The following is a 26503-nucleotide window of genomic DNA, read 5'->3' as shown; positions in this document are numbered from 1 at the left end:
TATTTTTATAACATTAATTAACATGTAAAATCTTCAAATTTATTTAATGTATTGATGTTTAACACAAATCTTAATGCAAAATATTAATCTTTAATGTAGAGTAAAATGATGTAATATACTTATAATGAAGATAAATATATTTCATTGGTAATTGAAATTTACACAGTTACTAATATTACAATTAATAATTTTTAATTAATTGAAGCATTTTAATTATGAGAACAACTTTTTGAAAATATTGAAAAAGACGTTTTTCCCCGAAAAACTTTGGTGAAAAACGCTTGAGTAATAAACAAAAAATAATTTTTTCTAATTATAAAATTCGACGAAATATAAAAATTTAATAAAATAGAATTAAATTTTAACTCAATAAAAATATCGTTCTCTATTTTTTCTTAGGAAAGCATGAACTCCCATTTATAGTACCTTGACCTTCATCATTGCTTTTAGCAATATCTTTTTGCTCTCTTTCCGCTCTTGTAATTCTTCTTTTATATATTTTGTCCCTAGTCTGTTGGTTAAAAAAAATATTATAATAGGATGTACCTTTATGTAAGGCATTCTTGCATTTTTAAAGAAAAATATTTGACATATCAAATAGAAAAAACATATATATAGCTGTCACCAGTTATATTTTACAAGTTATATCGTCATAAATACAATGAGGAAACATATGTAAACATAATGATAATTACTTTTATAAAATTGTTAAATGATTAAAAATACTTATCAATAAGTTTTATAATTTTTTTCCTACAAAATTATTAATTTTGTAATTTTTTAAAGTATGAAATCGCATTTAGAGCAGTTCTATGCGATTTCTTGTTGATTCTGTACTGTCATCTATTGACTCCTGTTGCCGGACGTTTTACATCGATTTATCCTATATTAATAAAATAAATGTCAAAAGAAAGTTTCATCCGCTTTATTCCAGGATTTCGAAAAAAAAACACGATATTCTAATGTCAAACGCACAAAATGCGGAAAGTTTTTATCGTATCGCACATTTTCTCCTAGCTTACTCTGAGGAAGCAGACGCATACTTGAGACCGAGCGAGTACTTTTGTTCCCGTTGGTCCCACGGGTGGACTCTGCCAAGACGTGACATTAATCCTCCGTAAGCTGGACGTTTCTACCGCGGCAGGATATTTGCGTATGCACCGAGTCGACGTGTGCGAAGTGGCGGCGAATCGGTTGGGACGCGTTAACATCACCCTTCGTCCGTTTTCGGCGGATTGGACTGAATGCAGGTGACGTTCCATCCCGTCATGGTACCAATAGTTAACCAACAGAATTTGCGAGGCACGACCGATTTTCGCCGACATACATTATCATTTTTAGAAACTTCGTTGTCGAATCAAACGAAAGATTGTCAATTTTATAAACGCAAATCCAAAAGGAATTTAATTGTCACTTATATGAAAATAAAAAAAAGTAATATTAAAGCAATTAAAGTAATTTAAAATAATAAATTAAAATATAATTCTCTATAAATCTTTTAATTTTAATAATTTTAATAACTTTTTTATAATGTCGTATAAATAGATTGATTGAAATCAATGAATAATGAGTTATATATTCGTTTTCCTGGACAAGCAAAATGATTTCTCGAGCGTTTCTAGAAAAGTTGACTTTTTTGTTTCTTTAGTTACAATCTTTAAAACTTTTAAAAATCCTTCCTGGACAAGTTTTCTGACATAACTTTCTGGAGGATCCGTTCGTGGGCGAGCTTTCGGCTCTTTCGGCGCCGGCCGCGGTGGAGACTTGAAATACGACCGGTGCTTATTATCATCTTTATTCTACTTTGTAGCTTGGGCGCGCGAGCGAACGAAGTAGTAGAAGGAGGCCTTGTCGGTCGGACTTTACGATTACGAGACTAATCTCGTTTTAATGACAGGGTCCCACGTGGCCGGCGAATAATGAAGTGTCAAATCGGCTGGGCGCGGTGGGCGTTGTTTTCCACTTTGGGTCCCCGGCTACATATATGCGGCGGTGGGGCCCCGGTAATGTATTCCGCGGGCAGATTTTAATTAGCAGCGGGAGGATCTCGCCCTTTACCACCAGCCCCACTATATCATTATGTTCTGAGACTCTCCCCGTATTACCTGTTTCGGAAAACGTCCCGCCAGATGTTTCGCGGCCGTCACGCTCATCACGCCGAATTTTACGCCGGCTTTTTGGCTTTTGGAAACTCGGGAGGCGCCTTGTCTCCTTATGGCTTTCTGTGATATATATTGTTTTCGAGGTGGAAATGTTGAAGAAGCACATTATCTAGTGTCAGGAAAATTTTAGCGTATCTAATTCTAGCGATTCTAAGAATAATTCGATTTTTATACGCGGCATTGTGTTTCCAATGACGGTTCTTGAAAATTTATTATATTGAAGATTTTTTAATTACTTAATACTTTAACAATTAATACAATGTAATAGCTAACTAATATAACTACTTGTCTAAATTATAAACGAGAGAGTGAAGAAAAATAAAAATAAATAAAAAATATACAAATTAAATATATCTTTATTTTGTGTATATTCGTAAATAAAACCGTGTAATTATCAAAATCATTTTCCTGAGTGATCTTCAAAATGTTTTAGCTGTCGTTTGCTGCTCGTTGTTTATTAAAAAATTATTAACACTTAAATTATATGATAAAAACAAATATTAAATACAATAGTTTTTTAACTTCTTCCAGCACGAGTTATATTAGTTGTACATATAAATATTTAACTAAATACTTATAAACGAGAGAATTTCGTTCCTTCCCCTGCATCAACACTTGAAGAAATCCTAACTTAATCCAAACTTAATTTTTATTAAAAAACAGATAGATTTGAATTAAATTAAGATTTTAGCCGTAAAAACTCAAAAATATAAAATTGTTGTATACATTTTTCTTTTTATTTTGGGCGAAAGTAAATCCGTCGTGGAGCGATAGAAAACCGCTGATTACTAGTGTAGTGTAACGAAAACTTTTTTCCCACAGCGATTGATACGAAGTGGACAAACAACGAGTCCTTGCACGCCGTCCGTGTGCGATATTTACGATCGAGGGAGCGTATCCTCGAGCGTAGTGCGCAGAACAATGCGTCACGTGTAACATGCGATTGGTTGCACGCGACGAGCGCGGCGCAATTCTCCTTACTCGCTCGCGAAAATCACATGTGCACTGTCCGCCGATGCATAATGAGTTTGCATGCCGATACCGCAAGAAGCGATCCTTGTCGATGTTGCGGCAACGCATACTCGGTCGCACGCCCGACGGATGATTCGCATGGAAATGTTCCTCTGCGCAAGGAGCCTGATTCTCTCACCCTCGCCCTCCCTTCCCCCCTCTTCCTCTCTCTGTTTCTCTCAGACCTGTCTTTTTCTCTTTCCCTGATTGGATACTAATGACCATTGCCACGTATCAGTAATTTCGTTTTTTCGCCGACGGTGATTCCGGGTCCAAATGATCCTGTTTTTGACTAATGCACGCTATTATGATGAACGAGGACGTCCACGGTGAAGGGACTCGGAATGAGTGGAAAATGATGCGTTACGATCAAATGCATGTTGCACTCAAAAAAAATGATCCTGCAATTACAGTAACAATTTTCTAGATACGAAAAATTAATTGATAAATGATTAGCAAGTACTGTGATATCGCACATGTTTTGCACTTAATCAATCTAAATGACAAGAACAAAATTCATATCCGAACTGTTAATAAAATTTAGAAAAAAAAAAACTTTCTGTGTCGCTTATCCATGTTAAGCCTAATCAATATTTGTTGTAAAATTGGATTGTGGTATATACATAAATAGTTTCTCTTATAAACATCGCTAATTGTCATATCAAACTTTTTTATTTATCCAATGCAGCCATTGATATTTGGCAATGGGACCTAAATTTGCCAAAAGGTATTACTAGAATTTGCTGCTAGAAATATGTTATAAACATTATTCTATTACAAAAAAGATTGCAATAAATTTTTGTTGTAATAACTACAAATCCATTAGCAAAACATTTTTTTTTAATTTTGAAATAATTAGCATAATAATTGCGAATAGCCTCGTAATAATCGCATCGAATGTAATCGTGAAAACTAATTTAATAATCAACGATTTATTCTCGACGTGCATAGTTGTTATTTGAAAATCAATTCCGCCGACTTATCAACTTGTATATGTGTATAAAATTTTAAAAATCCGCATCTAAAGGTTTCGCTCGCGATAGATCCGGGCGGATACATATAGTTTGCATAATTAAATCAAAGTCTCGTTACAAAAACGCATGAGAGTGATATGAAAAATAGGTGTGCCTAATAAAGCAGCCAATTACGCTCGCGTCTATCGTTTTACCGTCGAAATTTCCATTCTCGGAGTACAGTCGCACGGATGGGGCACATTTTTTTCAGGCAATTAGGAGCGCATCAAGCGACCGCCATAAATGCGCCAGGGACGGTCGAAACGAACACGCTCCGCGGTTTGCCCCGAACGACTTCCCATTCAATTAGCGCGAGCTTTCCAGCCACAGCTATGCTAGTGCACGCACTCGTGATGACCCTTTCTGAGAGGAGACGAGTGCGTATCATTGTACATTCACCTTTTAAATCGACACACAACGAGATTATTATAACCATTTCGAATAACGATATTACGATTACAATTTAACGACCAGTTAAATTGCCAGTATATTTAGCTATTGGAAATAATATTATTAATAATAATAATAGTGATAATCTTTATTATGCAAGCAACAATGATAATTGTGAGCGATTTAAAAAGAATGATTATTGCTCTAAAAGGTAACAGCTGTCAGCTGATATAATGCCTCTAATGTATACTCTTTGAAACAGAGTATAAACATAATTATGTGAAAATGCATGTGCATGTATGAAAAGAGAGAGTGAACTGAGAGTAAATATAAATATATTTATGTATGTATATAAGCATGTAAGAGAATGATCAACGCGAAATAACCAAAAAAACGCGAAATACCCGATACATGAAATTAATATTGAGACCGACACAATGGATAATCGAAAAATAATAAATAGGAAAGACAGATAGTAATACGTATTCGTCATGTGAATTAAAATAATTCAAAGCAACCAATACTGACGATAAAAATTTTTCAACATTAAAGAAAAAACCGTTGTAAAATTTCATAAAAAATACGGACAAATGTCTACAGTTTTGTTGCCTAAAATTTTCCCAACTCGGATGTTACATTTTTGGCTTAAAATAGAGTTTATGATGCGTAGATTGCGAATATGCAAATTTCCAATGAACTGAGTTACCGTTTAATTTTTATCCTTAAAAGAATTTTTAATTTTTACTCTTGAAAAATATTTATTTCCCCAGCCATTTTCTCTGGAACAGTAACTTGGTCCATCTGGAAATTTCGCAATCTATGCATTATAAAGTTTACTTTAAGCCAAAAATGAAGTTCATCTCGAGTTAAAAAAATTTGAGTTGTCCTCATTCCTTTTGTACTTTAATTACAACATTTTTAAATAAAACATACACATTGCGACTTCTTGAGTGAAAGAACATATCCCTGCCTCGTCTAATCTTTCATTAATATAAGAATATCCGTTAATAGAAAAACTCATTCCACGTTAGATGGAAATTCGATTACGCGAGCCGGACTCGTTCACCCGATATACGGTAAGGGTCGGCGAGTATACTCGTGCGTCACGATTCAAGACTGCCGATTGCCTTGAGAAAGAGAGCCAGGGAGATCGACGATCTTCCACTCCGTAGGCCCCTTTTTCCTATGTGGCCGCTTTTACCACTCTCTCTTTCTCTCTCTCTTTCACACATACACACACACTTTTCCTCTCTCTCTTTCGATCATCCCTCCTCCCTTATTCCTTAGCGCATTCGTACCGATCGTCTCGTTTCCACGCGAAATCTCGGCCGCCATTAATTCAGCGCCGGCCGACAGGTCACTCGAGTAGAACAGCCCATTACAGATATTACAAACTTGGCATAAGCTCTTTCCCTCCCTCCTCCCCATTTTCTTTCTCTCTCTTCCGTCGACTCGTATCAAATAATTATTATTGTTGTTTGCTTTGCGGCTCGTCCGCTGCCCTATTCCCCCGGCAATGCTTCAATCCCTTCCTCGCCGGATCCATCGCGCCTTTTCGCGATGGGTCGTCGAGGTGACCGGCAATTTGTTTCTAAATTTATTACCGATGACTGATATATAGGCGGGTAGCGTGCAGTGCGCGAATGCCTCCTCCTCCTCCTCCTCCTCTCCCTTCTTTTCTTCCGTGCTGCGTCGGTGTGATATCGAATTGGAATCGGCTCTCGGGACCATTGGTCCCGGCCGCTCGCGGCTCTCGACTCTTGACGCGCGCGTTACGGAGGGCCGGCGAGAGCTCGATAAGGGTGCGAATGGACTTCGGTACAGTCGTAATAAATATCGAAAGGGAGAAGAGAAAAGGTTTCGCGGCTGTAAGAGTCGCGGCGGATGAATCTTGTCGAGGAACAGGTCGACTCGACAAGATCCTCATCGTTGCGTTCGCAGCCGGATCTAGAAGCGTTCTTGAGCTAACCATCTTTTTTACTTTCTTAAAAATTTAAAATTCATCATAAAAATGAGATTGCAAATTGTGATATTTTCATTTGAAATGTTATAAATCCATTGAATAAAAAATATTTTATAATTATATATAATAATTAAGGGAGACAACTTTAGTTTCTTTAGAAGAGAGGAAGATAAAAAAGAAAGATTGATAAAAAATATGCAGAAACAAGTTTTTATCTTTCAATCTTCGCATGATGACGTTTCCCTGAATAACGGTTCTCTGAAATTCTTCATATTAAAATTACCTAAATCGACGAGAAGAAAATAAGAGAGGAGAAAATAAGAGAAGACATCGTCGCGACAGCGAAGTAATAAAAAAATGCGCGAAGAGAACTAGAACGGACGAGACCGGAAATCGCCATTTTACAGTATAATCAACTAGCTGCTCGACTAGATCGAATTAGAGCGGTCTGCTACACGCATTTCACACGTGCTTCGACGAAAGCGAGGACCCACGGTTCTCACGTTTGCGTGCACCACGGAGAGGGGACGGTTTGCAAATAAGAATCGTACGAGGAGGGCCTGGGTCTCTCGAAACCACCTTAAATACAGGTCACGCGTGCTTCTCACCCGCTTTCTTTTTGCACCGCCGTCGTACTTACCTGCTGTCCGCATGTAAAAGTTAAAGATTCCGTGGACCGGCATTCAACCGCATGATTTGTTTCGTGTACAATAGAAATGACGTCAGTCGATCGGCGATATAGATAGGAATTCCTACATTGATCAAAATTGGAGAACAAAATACATTAGAGTTGCACGAGCTAATAATTTGTCTTGTTTTGTCGAAATTCCAGACAAGATCAAAACAAGAATTTTATTCATAGTTATCAAGATAATATCAAGACTAGAATAGTCAAGATTATTGTGATTTTATCAAAATCATTGGTATTTAAAAAAAATATTATTTATAAATTATTTATAAATTATTTATAAATATATTATTTATAAATTAAAATATGTATATTTATAAAAAAGATGAGAAAAAAAATCACTATATTGTACGAACTTAAAAAATTTTATTTAATAAATAAAAATTTTTGTATTAGCAAATTTAGAAACAATTGATACAATAAACAAAATAAATAATATAAATAATATAATTCTCTGATTGTATGTATGAGTAAGCTACGCCTGCATTTTGGCATTACTATATCCAACTACTATTATAAAAATAATGAATATGTAGTATCTTGGGAAGTAAACGGATGGCAAAAATATTAATAATTATCTTAAATTATTACATTATAAAAATTATATGTTAGTTATATTAAACAGTTGTTCAGTATTAAATAAAAATTGTTAATAAAATCGAGACAAGACAATATATGTAAGACGAGATTTTTGCTATAAAAATTCATTCAAGATCAAGATAAAATTTAAATTTTTACAAATTTTCAATATTAATACAATATTTTGTTAAACCTTGTGCAACCCTAAAATTTGATAAGTTTCTGCCATTTAGAAAAAAAAATTCCGAAAATTCTTTCATTTTAAATTACAAAAATTCCTTTGATTCTATCGAGTCTAAATTAACGAAAGAAATCCGTAAATGAAGGATGATACGGCAGATGGTATTTTTTTTAGTAGCCTTTCGGAATGACTGTGTCATTCTCAGAATGCTTAAATTATTAAATGATACGTCTCATGAAGATCATCGGAAATAGTGCCTTGGTTTCGGTAGCTGTGTGTGGCAAGATGTTTGCATATACTGTATCCGTGTAACCCATCTCTTCGCTTTTTTTTTTCGGAAAATTATGCTCGAGCTCCATGCAAATCCCGACGGCCGATGGGAATGACGGGCACGACGATGCAAATTCCTAATCACTATTTTCGCATGTTCGCCACGGTGTAGCTGAAAAATAAGAGCGCGATCGCCGGTTTCGGGCCAAGAAATGCGTGGTACCCGCCCTGAACCCGGCCAAATCACTCACGCGACCCTCGATCAACAGCAGCGTTAACGCTTCGTGCGTTTTGAGCGCACTCGCTTTTTTCCACCGTTCATTCGACGTCCATCGATCACAGCTAATTTCGGGTACACGGCGGCGCCCGTGCATGATGATGAGCCATACCTTCTGTGCTTTCACGATATACGTGCGAGGAGCCTCTATCTCTTTCCTTCTCTCTCCCTTGCGTTTTGTATTTTTGACCGCAATTAGTGTCCCGTTGCAAAGAGAAGGTATATGTGATCTATCGTTCTCTTTTTTTTCGTATCCCGATCCTTATAAAGTAGCTTGAACGCTCAACGTCGAGAAGCGAAGTCTTCGTGATAGTCTTCGTTCCGAAGACTGATAATTCAATGAATAAGAGACAAGAACAGATTTAAGAATAAGAAGCGTCACGAAAAATTGCAAAGGATTCAAATATAATAATCAGGAATGTTATAATCTTTATTTATTTCTAATCTCTGATCTGACTTGTTAATTTTGTTAAGAGCTTTCACAATATTCAACGCTATAAAGTGGATTAAATCCATAATTTATTAAGTTTCCTTACTTTAGAAACACATGGTTTCGTATCTCTAAAGTGAATTACAAATTGCGGACTTTCTGCTTCGCATTTCTCGTAAGCTTGATCGATCGATATCGATGTCGCATCGTCCCTTCTGATCATTGAGGTCAGTTCCCGATCACGTCAGGATTCTAATTCGTCGATACCACGAAGCCAATAAATCAGATCCATTTCTATGAATTTAATGATCTCGAAATGAAGCTTTCCTTTCAAGAAAAATACACATATTATATCACAAACATACTATCTCGAGAGGCTTCCTAATTTTTGGTTTTAACATTGATCAGTTTCCATAATGTTGTTGCATTCAACATATCATATCTCTGTCGCAGACGTAATTACGTTAATTTTCACTGAATTAGGAAGCTGCTCAGATGTTGAAACATCGATTCCTCCGAGCGTTTGTATCTCACCTGTCCTTCGAAAGCGAGGTATGAGTCCCTTGGCATCTCGTCGAGGACGCGCTGGTCTTTAAACTTCGCCGTTTGTGCTCTCGCTCGCTCGTCACTCAACCAGCGGTAAGTTTCTTCGTCAGCAGGGGCAGCAATTATATAGCAGTAAATATCGTAACAACTTTTCTCTCCGTACGTTCTGGCGCGAGAGCGGCCCAGGGTACGTTTAACGCGCAAAGACTACCACGAGACTAATTATATAATTGCCGAAGAATTACTTACAGAAGAGTCGCCTCGCGGACCATCATTCAGTGACATTCCCGTCGTTTTTACGAGGGCCTGAGTAGCAACTCGTCTCCAAGAACCGGGTTGTCTTTCTCAATCTTCTTCCCCATCGTTCATTCTCTCCGTCTTCTGCCTTGAGTCTCTCTCTTGCGTGATATCTCAACGTTAGTTCCCTTTTACACTGGCACTTTTCTAATTTCGGAAATGGCGACGATGGCAAAGCAACAAAGCGCGAGAGCGTGAGAATATCCGAGAAGACTCATTTTCACCATCGAACGAAAGCGAAACGGATAAGCCACGATTCCACGATGCAGTCCGTCGCATGAAATCTCCTCGGATGAGATTCTATTTTCCTTTTCCGTACAAAGTTGTTCATTCGGCCGCGCAATTGCGGTCAGAAGCTGCGTGAAAACTACACCACGCACGATGCATTCTTCGAGCTCCCCGTCAAGTTTCTTTTCGCGTTTTTGCGCGCCTTCCTTTGATCCAATCCAAGTATATACGTCAAGTGCGAACCGCTGTCTCGCAGTCTATCTTCCTGGATCTCTTCCGAGGCGATTGATTACGTTGTTACGCTTGGCTTGTTTATTGGTAGATGTAAGAGAAGAAAAAAGAGAATATAAGGAATATCGGCAGAAACATTATTACATCAAGTTTAGTTATGTTTCTTGTATTGTAAAAATCTCTTGTATATAAAAATTACAAACATCTCGTACTTATAAAATACAAAATAAACTTGATAGAATGAAATGGTGTAATACACATTTGCTTAAATCAGAACAAAATATATTTGTAGTGAACAAATTGGTAGGAAAGTTTACAAGAATTTATTAATATTACCATTAATAATCATCAATTATATTTTATAAGCTGCAGCCTCAAAAATACAGTGAGAACATATATGAACATAATGATAGTTATTTTTATGAAATGAACAATATGATTAAAAATATTTATCAACAAATTTTACAGCTTTTTTCCTTAAGAATTATTATTAATTTTGTAATTATTTATATAATTTTTGTAATTTTAAATATAAAATTGCATTCAAAGCAATTCTGTTGCGGTTTCTCGGTCGATTGTGTTGTACTGTCATCTATCAACTCCGCTTCAATTACACATATTTTTCTTGCTTATTACAGGCTATAATAATCCAAGCATATTTCTATCCACAAATTTTTTCTTATATTTTTTTCGATAGTGTTATTAAATTTACCATGATTTCACATCAGCCGATTATAATTATTCTCTCTTCACTATAGCTCCTTCATTTTATACGACATCAGTGTCTGATCCGGTTTATCGCGCAAATTGAAAAAGAAGAAGAGGAAATGCGATGTTCGATTTGCACGTAAACGGATTTAATCGTTTCTTCTATACACGCGTTTAAGATTCACCAAGACTCGCTGTCCCAAGCAAAGTCGCCACTTCTCGAAGTATCGCGTTAATCTCCATATCGCGTGCCGGAGTGTGCTTCCTTCTTGTACGCAAGAATACTATCATCTTGCGAAGGTGCGCACGAGACATCGATTTGATACGCGGAAGTACGGCGTGCCGTCACGATCGTGCCTCGAAGTACTTCGTCCTCTTCTGAAAAGAATCAGATTTCGACAAATGGATGAAGCAGAGCATTATCGGTCGCAATTTTTATCCCTTTACGCAGTGAACAACTCTGTCATATTTTAATGGAAATACCATTCTTCAGTAGAAAGCCTTTATAAATATGGGAAAAATAATAAATTTTTTTCGATTAAAGACAAATCACATTTATTTGAAAATTGTAGAATTTTTCAGATTATTAAATCGATAATTATAATTTATATTATTATTTATCATCATATATATAAATTTATATTATTATTTAGTATTTATTACTTTTTATTTCTTAACAATTGATTTATGGAACTCAAAGAAATTATTCATATTACATTTCCTTTTTACGAGAGTAAATAGAACTTACAGTTTCTTTTTTTAAAGGGAATACTTTGCATATTTAGATAAGATCGAGTTTCTCTTTAAAGGACGCGCCGCAATTTTACCGTCACACCCGTTGCAGCGCGGCTGATGCATTAGCACGATTATGGAACTCCAATTTGTTGCCGTTGCCGGATAGCGGCGTGTTATCGATACCGACGATCGTGGTTTTGCCCGCTTTGCACGAAACTAAGATGCGGTTACGCCATTGAGATTATGATTATTGTCGTACACGATTTGTCATTCTGTCGCGATTGTCGTGATTTCTTCTTCTCGAAAGTCGCCACCATCAGATATTGCGATAAACTCACCACCTATTTTAGATATATGAGAGGGAATGGAAATACATACACACACAGTTAAAAAATAATTTCAGGTAATAAAAGTTTAAATTTTTCGAACGCAAATGGTTTTCAATCGCAAAATACATATTATTTAACTTTCAAACTATTCGTCTAATTAAAAAACTTTTTCAACATAAACACGTTTTTAATATCGCAATTTTCAAAATATTATTACAATTAAGTTCTTACATTATTATTTCATATTATTCTTTAATACTACACACTTGTAAATGTCAATAATTTTAATTATTGTACGCGCAAAATATATTTTACTCTCAACTCAATTATATTAAATAATAAAAACTCTCAATTTTATGTGCGCGTTTAATTATTAAATAAATCGATTCGAATTTTTCTTTTTCTTTTTTTGAAAAATTATTCTCGAATAAATAAATGCGCAAACGTTCACTTTTTCTTATGTGCAATCGCTGAATATTTTATCAAAATTATTTCGTCAAAACTCGATGGAATCATCAACAGCATCGTAAAGTCGATTACGCTAATGCACTTATTGTTAACATTAGTCGCGCTACTATAAATACTAGTCCAACATTTTCATCATGCCTAAGATGTAGGCATCACGGTAAAGCCGTTCTCGAGGTAGAACTTTTTAATAACAACATTGTGTCAGAGAGAACGATGACGCAACTTGTTTCTTGCTCTTGCTCGCTGCGCGAGAAGCCTAACGACTACATATTAATCGTAACAGTAATCTTTATCGTTATTACGGGATCGTTAACGCGCTTGCGGCCACATATACGCACGCACGCACACACCATGTATGCGTCATTACGCGGCCATCCGACCCGTTAACGCGCGAATGATGTAATTAATGCTAGTCAGCGGGGTTGTAACCGCGCGCGCAAGGCGCGTCTTCCGCTTTTTACGCAACTCGCGACTCGTCACGGACATGCGGCTTTTTATCATCGAAGTCTCCTGTGCGTGCATACACGTGTGTGCGTGTAAAACCGACTGGGTAATCGTGACTGCGCGACATGATGGACGCTGCGAGAGAAGTGCACATCTTCCGGGAGGAGACCGTAGAAAAAAAAGTTGCTTTGAATTTTTACATCCGTATAACGTTCTTTCGTGCTCGATTTATATTTGATTGAAAATTATACATGGCATGTCATTTATACTTTATCATAATTAAAAAAAAATGTTAAATAGTTCAAAACTACGTGGATTATATAATCGCGAAATCGATATTATGGAAAAATAGCATTGGAAAATAATTGCAATGATGAATGTTTGATGTAATACAGTTGCAGGGATATTTTTATCCAGCTTGCAGTATTCGTTCCCATTCTCAGAATCAGGTGATCGATTCGATATTCCCACATGTGCCAATGAATAGCGCTTCGTGACCAGCCTGTCCCCTTCACGAGGCGCGAATCTTTGTCGCAGAGACAGACACGAGAGAAGTGTTCCCTTCCTCCTCGACGTTCCCTCGGAGCAACAAAGGATCCTCTAGAAAGGAGTCGGAGCTCGCGGCATCGCGTGTCACCGCGCAACGATACCGCAAAGAAACTCCTCTCTTCTCCCGGGAATCTCTTGCGTCGCGAGACGATCAGAGGACGCGGGGAGAACTTGTCGCGCTTGGCGACAAACAAAAATCCGATACCCAGATGGTGGCCCAGTGGTTGCATCGCGTGCAGTGTCACTCCAACTGACGCATCAGGAGGAAGGTCGCACCAAGGGAAAAGTGGTTGCGGTCATCGTGTCTGGGAATCGATCCCCTCGAGATTTCGTTAAATCTCGCACAATCTTGAAGTCGGAGTCTATACTGTCGATTCGAAAAGATCTAATAAACGTGGATCTAGCGAACACAATTAAAGCACAATGTGGAGATAAAAAAATGCGGTTAATAAAATTTCTGCTTAAAAAGAAAAGGACTACAAATTGCTCAATTAATACGTCGGCAAGTTTTGACTCATTAATTCAGTTGCACCCTATATTCGATCGCATCGAAGATGGCATTTACGAAGGAATCTTAGTAATCTTGCGGAATGGCATTTGCATTCTGGTCAATGTTACTTTATCTAGATTGCAGGTACTCTCGAGATGATTATCTTGTTCACGAAGGTGTAAGTGGCATCAGACACACGAGTGCACGTCATTGTGATAAGATCATCGCTCGTGGTGTGACGCATGATTGGCTATTAAGATCGGCGACATAAGATTTCGATATCATCAACCGAGGTGCAAACATGTGACCGATGGTGCGCGATAAAGACTAACAATTTCGTTAACCAATTTTGAGATCGATTCTTTCTCTGTAAATACATGGTTTCACAAGAAGATAACTCGAAAATTAAGTTACAAAAATTTAAAACACATTGTAAAAAGAGAACACACTTTACATGTATTAAACATGGTATTTTTTACTCCTTTGAAAGATTAACGTATTCGCTTGGCTCTCATTTGTGTATTGCGATTTACATCGTCTCCGCCTGATTAAATCAATAAGAAGTAACACTTTACGATCGATCTCGCGACGAGATAATTTCCCCTCTCCGTTCCAGTTGGTTGCACGAGATACCAAAATTAGTCTTGATATTGTCTTGTCTCGAAATTCGAGACAAGATCAAGACCAAATTTTTAATTATTAGTTACCAAGACTAAGATTATTGATTTTTACAAAAAAATTATATGTATATTTGTAAATTAGATGTAAATCGCATTTGTATCCTGTATGTAATTGCCTTTCAAAAACGAATAAACTCACAAACACACATATGTTTTATCTTAAATTATATTATAAAGATTATGTTAAAATTATTTTAAACAATATTCAATTTTAAAAAAAAGTAGATTTATATTTTGGATAAAAATAGCATCGAGATAAGACAATACAAGACAAAGTTTTTGCTACAAAAATTCACACAAGATCACAAGATTTAAATTTCGAAAATTATTCAATACCAATATACAATATATTTGTACGATTACGTCTTGTCTCGAGTCTTGTGCGATCCTAGTTCGTGGATTCGCTCGTTCAGCGCCGTAATTCCTGCTGGCCGGATCGGACTAGGACACGACATGTGCGGGACGCCGAAATTACCGTGGCGCGATCTTTATCGGCGGGACGGCCGAGAGCGAGAGATACGACGGACCGATATTCACGGTTCGGCATGGAAGCTCGCCCGTGGCGTCTGATTAAACGGCCGAGTGGCCGCGGCTCTAACGTGTGTTTAGAGCGCGCCGCGCCGCCCGGTATATACGGTATATACGGCGGTCGGAGCCGCGGTACCTGTTCGTACCATGGCGATTAGCTCGTATCGCTCTTCGATTAAGGAACGAGCGGCATCCGATATACCCCTATGCGCGTTCGATCGAACGTCGCGCCCCTCGTGCACGCGTGCCGGATGTTCGGTGTGCGATTGCCGGATTGGATGCTAGACGCACGAAATTCGCGATTCGCGCAGGTGTCCAGGATTCGGCGGAAAAAGTGCCTGAAAGTACCCTAGCCACTTCGCCCTGGCTAAGACTATACGAGCGTTGATGATACATTGGATGACTAAGAGGACTAATTTCCATGCGATGGGCAATCGTTGCGTATATTTCCAGTGATTATAGGGAATATTGGCGTGACAATAATTGAGGCGTACACGACCGAATAACGATCTATGTTGCATCAGGCAGGTTTTTAGAAAAAAAGAGGAGCTTGGAGAACTACAGACAGCTTTCCAAACTCCTCTGTTCTGTAGCAAGTGTGAAAAGAGGAAGTTATACAAAAAAATTTTATTTATTAAAGTATATTTATTCCTTCACAAAATAATAAAATAAAAATACATATTTTTGATTATTAAAATGAGAAAATTATCGTTAAGCTAAAGAAAACTCTGTACAAAGTATCTATTACGCAATAATTTGTTTCTGCTTGTAGATTGAATGAAGATATGGAAAACATGATTTATATTAAATATTTAATTAAAATAGTAAGATTGTATAAGAAAGAAAACTTATAAGTATAGGGGAAGAGAAATAATCACAAGTATACAAATTGCATTGAGTGTAATTATTTTTCGGTTAATACGTTTCTCACGCGATCAAGTAAAAGTTTAATGGCTGACTAATACAGGAAAGTAGCTGGGTTTTATATACATATACATATATACTCAGCCTAAATAAATAAGCAAGTAAATTGAAATCTAACAAGAATAAAATACTTTGCTAGAGCTCTTACTTAATCAGCTGTATTAAAATTTATTATGCCGCGTTGCCCATCTGATTTCCATATTTTCATCCCTATTACAAATTTAACATAGAAAGTAAATTTAGAATTGTTTCCTTTTTTTAATGAAAAATTTGTAGAAATCGAAGCAGAAAAGAAATCTTGTAATGTTTTACTGATTAATGTTTTTTTTTTCGTGCAAGTTATAAAATAGACAAGTCTTAAAATCATCTGAGATGATTAAGATCTTGTTTTATTAGACGTTTATCCGATCTGTGACAGTTTTGATATATTATAAGCGACGTAATTTATTTTATTGGGTTATCAATTTATTTTTGTTACTTTTTAATATATTTAGAAAAAATAATTTAGTTTAATTATATCATTGAGATATTAAAATTTTCAAAATTAAATTTTGATGTAAAATAAATTAATATTAAGAAGAAAAACAGATATTTCTTTACATGATTGTCAAGTATAGAGTCTGACTGAAGACGTAATTATTAAATAATTATTATTCAATTCCAATAAATTTATATCTTGAAAATAAAAATTAAAGTAATGATGAAAATATACATATAATTAGATCTTTATTCTATCCGTGTTTCGCAGAGATTCGCTGTCAAGAGCGCGATCAGCTGGCCCAAACGACCACGCGAGAGCAATGGTGAGGCCCCCGCAGTAGACGCAATGGACCGGGGATATACGATATGGACGGTAATGGACGGGGATACGCGGGGGAATCGATGGGCGAGTCGACGTTAACCGAGAAGAGACCCGCCTTCTCTCTCTACTGTTTTGTCCTTTTTGCCTTCCTTCTCCCTGTCTCCTCTGGCTTCCCTTCCCCCCCTCGTGACGAGCTCCCTGCGAGAGAGCGTGCACTTACCTCCACCTTCCCACCCTCGTTCTCCCACGCTGCACCTGTCGTGCGCACGAGAGCGTCCGGAGAGGTGGTAGAATAAAGCTCTAGCCGGGCGAGCGCACGTACTCGGTAAGGTCGAAGCTAAATCCATTTATCTCGCGTACATCGGTGTTACGTACACGTTTGCGAATAGGAAAAAAAATAGAGAAGGAGAAATATATAGTGCCAAACTCGCAGAGACACAGAAGAATTTTCTCTTGATGCTTTAAATTGTGCTTAAAAAAAAAGCTTTCCGAGAGATGAGACTTTTTTCAGACGTACAATGTTTCGTGAAATTGAATTAAAGCGCAAAGTGAATTAAACTTTACGTTACGTAAAGTAAAGGAGAATATCAAGGACCTGTGAATTGTCTCGAATGGTTGCTGCAATAATCTGTAATGCTAATTTTATCATTCTCATTACTCGCCAGCTTTACGAATAATTTTATCGTAATACGCTATTACATAATCGAAACTACTACACATTTTAAATATGCAACACTTTCGTAAATAAATAATTTAAAAGTGTAGATTTTTTACATTTTTTTATTTTTGCATCGTGCATTATAAAAAATATTACAGAATTATGTGAACAATAATAAAGTTACACATTAAATAATGGAAATGTTATACATTTATCTATTATTCATCGCGTAATTTTACACTTATTGTTCGTGTAATTTTAAATACTTTTTTCTACAATGTGATTCATGGAGATGCCGAACACCATTTGGAGTTTAGCCGGGATTCGATTTCGCGTGCATCCGTTATTAATTCCCAGTCGGGGGATAGCGTAACTAGCGCGAGAATCGAAGGATCCCTAATCTAATCTGCCTGGCCGATTAAAGGCCAGAGTCCAAACGGGACGGCGATTCGAGCCCCCTTTTGCTCCGGAGGACGACAGGCCCGCTCGCTTACGTGTAATTAAGCGTTTCGTTCGGGTGGACCCGACTACGAGACACTTCTAATTACTGTGCTCTGCATTGTGTTGGTCCTGCGTTGTTTTGTTCGTTGTTCGCGATGGTGGACTTACCGATGAGCAGTCTAAGCGGTCGCGGAAGATCCTTCAAGTCGATCCATAAACACATGTAACTATCTATTTGTCAAAACTTTGCGACGCGAGTCACAACTAGCTATTTTCGTACGTGATAATTGCATGTTCGACGATATAATTTGATAATAATTATTTTGGAGAAAGTTTTACTCTTTATAATTTGTAACATAACATTTTCTTTTCCTCCGAAGATGTAATCATTCAAAGTTGGAATAATGTCATTTTATGTTCTAAAAAAATGCAAATTTTACTAGCAATAAGTACACAAAAAAGTAAATTGGAGTAAATGTCACGATATATATTTTTTAATTTTAAGTTAAAATTAAAATATTTCCGAATATTATTCTTTATATAGTATATGCATAATTATTTCTCTATAATTATTTATAAATACATAATATAATATATTAATTATATATATATATATATATATATATATATGTAATTAATATATGTGTACATATAATTAGCATCTGTATCATATATTCATAAATAAATAATCATAGAGAACCTATATTCACTTAGATCTCGAGTTCCATTACTATAACGCGAGTGTAATTCTGCAGAGTCCAGGGTGAAAACGGGCCTTTTGTCAGAGAGATTCTCTTTTTCGTGATGCCCGCGAATTATATAGTAGGCGTGCACGTGCACGCCCGCGAGATCCTCTGATAAACGATCCGACATCGTTGGCAAAAGAAGGATCTTCTTTCCGCGAAAACGAGGTCGCCCCGCATTAGAGCGTAGACAGGGGGTGAGGTCTTTCTTTATATTTCATTTTTCCGCACGCGGATCTATCTGTCTATATCGAAAGCTCGATGAAACGCTACCCAATCTTCCATCAAGACGAAAAGAGATACGTGTATCAATCTTGACCTCACTCGACACATTCTTTTGTCAAACATCCTCTTTTCATAAATGTTATATGCGTTTTAATCGAAGAGAAATATGTTAAATTTATACTTTTTTATAAATAAATAAAATGATTTATCAATTAATAAATTTATAAATAAATAAAAATATTTATAAATAAATATAAAAATGTATGAAATTATCAATAATATTTTAGTAATGATAATACAATTGCAGTTGAATTATAAAATTGATAAGGGAAATTTTAAGATAGATCTGTGGCTAACCAGTGCAATATAAAGAGGAAAGGAAAAAACACATTCAATAAATTAGTTTTGATAGGTATTTATTTTCATAATGATGAGTGTGTGTGTTCTTTATAATCGATCTATAATATACATCGTAGCATTCGGTTTATACATAATTACAATTGTAAATCTCGCTCGTCCTCTTAATGCGTAGTAGTAGTGGATTCGTCGTGTGTCGCGGGAGAAAGGGAAACTTCGCTCGCTCTCTCGCGAAAATGTAAAATGAAGGTTCATATAGAAAAACGCGCACCACATACATACGCACGTTCCCGAAGAATAATCTCGCGCGCACCGGCACAAATTATACATTTATATCCGTAGATACGAAAATAATGAGTATATATGTACAACCAAAAAATTATATTAGGAGGAGTTCGCAAACTCCCGGTTCTTGACCGAATGACTCCGAGTGAGTTTTTTTTTCCTCGACAACAGGAGCGAATCCTCGGGATTCGTCGATTGATTTTCCATGTGAAAACGACAAGGCGACTTTGCAAGTCTAGAGGAGGAAGTTTTACTCGCGGCAGTGCCCGCTACTGGCCGCTCTAGTGTGAATCAATGATTGTGTGTCTGTATGTGTGTGTGTGCTGTGTATGTTTATGTATGTGTCGTGTGAAGTTCCTAGGAAACAATAAATAAAATCTATCTATTCTCATTTATCTAGCGCGAAACGCCGTTGCTTTGATTTGCTGGTCGATCCACTGTACGTCCATCTATATCGAACGTCCCCTACCCTTCAGCCTTGGAGCTCTATGGAAGGTATGCTCCCTCTCCTTAAAGTAAGATTGCATTTCTTTCTAGCTGCCGTCGTCGCGACATGATACACATCGCTTCTCTCTCTTTCTCTCTTTTTTTCTCCTCTTTATCCGATACACGCGTCCGGCTTCCTCTTTACATTTACAAAATTAATCGTTAACCATATCGCGTCGGATGCGTTGGTAGAGCTTAGTCGATATAATTACGCGTTTACATCGAAAGGTACTATGTTTTATATTTTATATACAGTGGTAGTAACTGATTACTGGTTAAATAGTGGCATTATTCGCTAAATGTATGTTATCACAACGATGATGAAATTAGCCCTTTGGAACCGCGCCTCCGAGTCCGCTTTACATTCTTCCCTTATTCCTTTTGTGTCGGTTAATTTTTTTTTCTTATTTCCGATTAAATAATCTCGATAACGAGACTCGATTAAGTGACACTGCCGTTGATCTCGATGAATAAGGGAAATTTAGCGGACGAGACGAAACACTTTGGCCGAACCGTTCGCCATGTTCGGTATCGCGCTCGTGAAAAAAATGACCGCCACGCACGAATATGAATATTTTCAAGATCAGGCAGTTTAATCGACCATTGAATTTTGAATTTATATGTCAGCCAGTCCCATTCTTATGATTCTTCACAATGATACGAAGGAGGTGCATGGTACGAATATATTCGCGTGCTGTTTCATTGCTCGCTTTAGATTATATCAAAAAAATCAGAAAACCCACAAAATTCTCATCCTTTTTTCTCAAAAGTTTCTAAATTTTATATTTTAATTAAATTAAAATACTTTTCTTGTAAATAGAAATATCAATTAATACTGCACAATACGATATTTGTTTTCTTAATAAAAATGAATGATTTTATATCTTTGTGTGGCATTTTCAAATTTGTCATTAGTTTTCTTCAAAAGACCAATTTTTTCTAAAAATTATCATGTATAAATTATCATTATTACGCATATTATTCGGCTATGATTAAAGGAATTAAGATCCTCAAAAAAAATGTCAATCAATGTAAAATTGTAAAATATAAAAAATTTATATATATAATTATATATTTATATAATTTTTATGTACATTGAACAAATAAATTTTGTGCAATATATAATTTTGCATATTTATATTTTTTGTACAAATTTTCTATATATAGAGTATATATATAATATAAATAAAAATTTCATTCTATAAATAAATATCAAACTCTCTTTCTCCCTTCATAATAAACAGTAGAATATTTATACAGCTTGTATAAAAAAAATCTGTGCCCTTTCAGATTAAAATCATTCAATTTTATTCAAAATGTAAGAGGAAATTTAAATATAATTAAGTATTATGCAATATAATCTGCATGCTAACACATTCCAGTTTAAATAAAATCTTACACAATTTAACGTTCTTCCTGAAAAATTTATGATTTACTGGACGTGTGAGTTTTCCAAGATTTTCTTGATGCATCATTATTATTGTTGAATGTAGAATTTAAGATTGTCAAAGTATTAAAGTATTTTGTTAAGTATCAAAATATTTTGCGCAATGATGTTGATTGATCAAGCGAGATTGATCGGCAGCGATTCAGCGCGCGATTTTTACCCTATCATTTCTGATAACGCGTGAAATAAAATTTCCAGTTTGACTAGATCAGGTCAATAATTATCCTGACGAATGAATCTGAGAAATTGAAAGAACTGGCAGGCAAATATTACCACGTTGGAACTGGCTCCATGGGCAGATCTTCGACCTTGATTAAAGGACTATCGTATCAATCACGTGATGGTCGATCATCCCGTATGCACTCCGCTCGATATTGCACGTTATTATGCATGTCCGTGAACGTTTTGAATAACGTTCGTGAGGACCGCATCGTCTGCCGACCCTACGTAGAAACGAGATCATCGGTGATCGATCGATCGGATCGAATCGCCGTTAAGATTTTGGCATCACAGTAGGGGATAATAATCGTGTCCGCGACCGCAGAACGAGATCGGTCACGAGCCACTGCTGGTGGATAGGATCGGCAAATCGCGGTGGGCCTGGGGATCCCTGGAATGCGCGTCCCGCACGGCCCTGGAGCCAAAGACGCGCTCGCAGCCGGGTATAGTACATCTAGCCTCCTCTTTACGATCGTCCAAACCTGGCGAGGACATGGGCGAGGCAGACACATGCCTGTTGCCCTGTTCCTGGGTCAGTCTCGTTAGGTGGTTCAAGTGCTGATGAGTGAGGCCGTTCAGGCCGGCCAGGTGAGATGCGAAGGAGGAAAGACCCGGGAAGGTAGCGCCGAGATGCGGTGGCAGCAACAGCGGGTGCGGCGGTGGTATTCTAGCCGCCAAATCGATCGCGGACGGCAAACTAGGTGCTAAAGGGTATGCACCCAAGGCGCCTATGCCGGCGTCGGCATAGAGTCTCGCCAGGAATTCGTTATGCAGCAACGGGTTCATCTGCGAGTCGTCGACGCGCGGTGATAGACTCGGCGGCAGACTGGACGAGAGCGGTGGACTCGACGAGGTCGACAGCAGTTTCCGGTGCAGGTTGAGATTCGCCGAATGGCGATCGCGAGATCGTTTCGAGGGGAAGGCTGCGTTACAACCGTCTACGCTGCAGCGATGCATCAGTTTGAGATGAACGTTTTGATAGTGGGTCTTGACCCCAAAGTGATTCTGAAAGACTTTGCCGCAAGCCGTACAACGGCGCGGATTCTCACGGTCGAGCGGCACCTCCTGGGTGCTGACGAAGCCGCCGTTCTCGTAGCGCGCGTACGTGATCAGGCTATTGTCCGTATCCATGGCCGCTGTGGAGGGTGAGGCGCTGGATGAACGAGAGCCATGTGAGGAGTTGTCCATGGTGGTCTCCTGGTGGATCGTGAGGCTGATAGGGCTGGTAGAGCCGCGGCCAGACCTCGAAGCCACCCGCTGCGTCTCGGCGTACGGCATCGCGCATCGACCCTGCGACAAGGACTCGAGTTGACGCAAAGTGTTGATCGAGGAGTCGTGGGAGAGGTCGTCGGCTGTCGTCGGACGGCTGTCGACCGAGCTCGGGGCACGGGGGGGATCATCGGGACGCTCACCTTCTTGATTGCGCAGCGCGTCGTCCGCATCCTCCTCCTCTTCCTCCTCATCTTCCTCGACCTCCTCCATGGGCTCATCATCGTCGTCCTCCTCGTCCTCCTGGTGCTCCACCTCGTTCACTGCTTTCTTCTCTTCCTGCGCAGACGTCTCGGCAGGTTCTTTCTTCGCGATTGACTCCTCTTTTGCCTTCGTTTCGTCGTTCTCTGCGCTCTGTTGCCGATCTTTCTGCTCGGACGATGTGACGTCAGAATTCTTTACCGCAACTGCCGAAATTGTCGTTGACATCGCTCCACTTGGCGTGTTCAACGAAGGTGCATTATCGTTCTTTGGTTCCGGAGTGATTTGTCGTTTCGGCGATTTGATGCTACTCGCTCTCGAGCTCAAGTCTCGTGGCTCGTCCTGAAGTGGATCCTCCGCGTTGTCCTGGGAAGAGATAGTGTCGCGTCGATTATTAACGGACGCTGTCGTCTCGCGCTCTCTATTAGCGGCATCCGGCGAGCGCGAGTCCGATTCATGAAAACCGCCTCTGAGATTTCTCGGTGAGCCAGGAAGTATCTTTCGTTCTTCCGCTTCGAGCCTGGACATTGACATGTCTTCTGGTTGATTTTGAAACTCTGTCATCGGCGCCGGCGCAACGACGCTGTCCGACAGGCAACGCCGTTGAATCCGCTGCTCCTCGTCGTTGGAAGAATCACCGTCCGTGGACGAGGAATGCACTTCTACCGGCACGGCACATCTCGTAGGATGCTGGGACTTTCTCTTGCGCACACCTCGGTTATGGAAGGAACTCGAGTTAAGTGAGTGTTGGTTCACGGAGAAGGACTGCTGATCGACCGTGCCCATCGAGTCGTTGTCCTCATTGCTATCCGGATTGCTAGCGAGATCCTCATCGGCAGTGTCGCCAAAGTAGAGTTTCGGTCGCTTCGCTAGACTGAAGTCGGCCGGCTGTTCATCATCGTCAACGCGAAGCGGCAATCTAGATGGCAGATTGCTAGTTTCATCCTCCGCGACCACAACGATACCGCCGTCGTCGTCGTCTTCATCTTCCTCGCCTTCCGGTATCATGGACGATGCCTGAGTGGACGGCGAGACTGTGCCGCCACTAGGATATGAACTTCGTGCCGGTGTCGTGGTCGTGGTGATCGCTGCGCTCGTAGACATCGCCACCGGCATGGTCGTCGAGGCCGTAGTGGTAGTCGATAGACTCGCGTTCACCGACATTCTCTGCTGCAGCGCCTCGTCATACGGTCTGCCCTGGCCCTGCGTAGACGACAGGTCTAGATGCTTGAAGTCCAACGCGCATAACGAGGCTGGCGAGCGAAGATCCGGCGGCGGCGTGAGCAACGGAAACGTGCCAAACGGCAAATGATTCAGTCCGGTGGCCGGTACGGGGAGTCCGACCTGCGGCGGCAACACCAGGGCGTGCGCCATGGAAGAGCGGCCGTCGTGCGGCGAGATCTTGCGACGTAGATGCGGCGAGTGCAGCTTCGGATTCGGATTGGCGCTGTGTCGGTTGCGCGATCTGCGCGAGCTGAACATCATGCTGCAACCCTTGACGGTGCACTGATGCATCTCTCGCAGATGCACCGCGCTGAAGTGGATCTTCAGTGCGCCCTTGTCGCAGAAGGTCTTGAGGCAGACGTTGCACTGCACGCGTTTCTTGCCAGTCGTGGGATTGATGAAGGGCGTACCGAGGTTCGGCGGTAAGTTCGCGGCGGCGCTCCACTGACTGCCTGGTCGTTTGCCTGGTGAGTGCGGCTTCCTGCCAGGTATACCGGATGGCCTGCCTAATGCGCCCTGGAGGGACAACGGCGGGTGCCGTTGATCAGAAGAAATTATGTGCTTCGACAAGGCGGAGTCTCGTCTACTCAGATTTAGTGCGCTGTCCGAATTCTCCTCGTCGTCGTCGTCCTCTTCCGAACCGAACTCACTGCTCTTCTCACCACCGCTGTGCACGTCCGTGGGTACAGTTAACCCGGCACCGATCCCTCCAGGCGATTTCCCCATCGGTGGTGGCGGGAAGTGCGTCGGAAAGCTCGGTGGTAGAGCGCCGGAAGAGACGGCGACCGAGAGCGGATGGCCGAAGGTCAACGCCGACGAGGAGACAGGCGCGACCGGCATGTGCGGCCTCTGCAGCTGCGACGCCGCGGACGAATGATGGGGCGGACTGTGAGGACTCTGCTGATTCCTCATGGACTTCCGATTTTGCAGAAGCTGCTCCGCGGACGGCGGTGGCGGCGGCAACGGCGGAAACGCCGGCAATCCGAGAGTGCCCAGTTTCCGGAAGTCGAACGGTTGCATGCTCTGCAGTCGATTCAGCGGCGATACCGTTAGATGCGAGTCCAGGGAACGCGGTGGTGAATTCGCTCTGCTGACACCGCCGATTGGATTCGCCGTCGAGTAGTGCTTCTGCGCCGTCGGCGACATCGAGGAGTGCGAGATCGACGACGGCGGCGGGGGCGGGGGCGGTGGTAGCGGGGGCGGCAGCCGGGAACCCGGCGGCGGTAGCCCGCAATGTAGCATATGCAACGGGGGTGGCAAGTGTGCTAGTGGCATCGTCGGCGGCGAAGGTCGTCTGCTCGGTGACATAGCATCCGTACCCGGCGTTCCGGCGGCCAGCAGCAGCTGCTGCACAAACGGACGCGTCTCGGCGAACCTGAGGAACTGCTGTAGAACCAGCGGCTCCTCCTCAGCCGAGCAGATACTCCATCGGTCCAGCACCGGGCCGTTCTGCGAGTCCTGCGAACAGAGGACGAAATGAATTAATGTCTCTTCGAACTTGAAGAACCTTTCCGTCGACAGATTGAGGAAATAAGTTAAGATAAAATAATCAAATAAAAAAGTTATTTATTTTCGAGGGAGGCATTACACGATTACGTTTGTGTAATGTCGGGTATGTTTGTCAAAGTCATGTCAAGGTTTCTTTCAAGATCTTTTTTCAAATAGGAACTCTAAATTTTTATCATATATTCTTGTGTAGCTGATGTCGACACGTTTTCAAAATGGTATGAATAAATTCTTTTTCCTAAAAAATTCCTGAATCATGCGAGTCTTCAAATTTACATTAGCGTTGACATTTATTCGCTAGTGAAGATTGCACGATCAGATTCATATGTCTCCATGTGTTTTTGCGTGTACCGTGTACCATAGATAGATACGTCTATAGACACTTCTATAGCGTGTACCTTTCTCTGTGTTGTATATCTTTCTAGCACCTGCTCAAACGGGATTTGCCTCGTATCGCTTTATCGTTACTTGAATTTATTTCAAGAAAACGAGCGGAGAAAGAGAGAGAAAATAACTATA

At 39.8% G+C, this 26503-nt stretch overlaps 1 protein-coding gene across 5 annotated transcripts in view; it reads right to left on the bottom strand.

The window, feature by feature from the left end:
• Positions 1–19405: 19405 nt before the first annotated feature.
• The window catches only part of LOC145976649 (uncharacterized), a 247172-nt gene continuing 240074 nt past the window's right edge, over positions 19406–26503 (bottom strand). For 4 of the 5 annotated variants that reach the window (XM_083107879.1, XM_083107881.1, XM_083107883.1 and 1 more), the window contains one exon: positions 19406–25936. In XM_083107879.1, coding sequence (XP_082964005.1) covers positions 22121–25936 — 3816 coding nt within the window. In that variant the 3' untranslated portion in view covers positions 19406–22120. The remainder of the gene's footprint in view (positions 25937–26503) is intronic. The other variant, XM_083107882.1, reaches the window with a different exon arrangement.

The sequence above is a fragment of the Camponotus vicinus genome, unplaced genomic scaffold (genome assembly GCF_025532165.1).
Source record: "Camponotus vicinus isolate PSW18456_S1 unplaced genomic scaffold, iyCamVici1.0 SCAF_9, whole genome shotgun sequence".
Taxonomy (NCBI): Eukaryota; Metazoa; Arthropoda; class Insecta; order Hymenoptera; family Formicidae; genus Camponotus; species Camponotus vicinus.
This window is presented reverse-complemented; position numbering and strand designations above follow the sequence as displayed.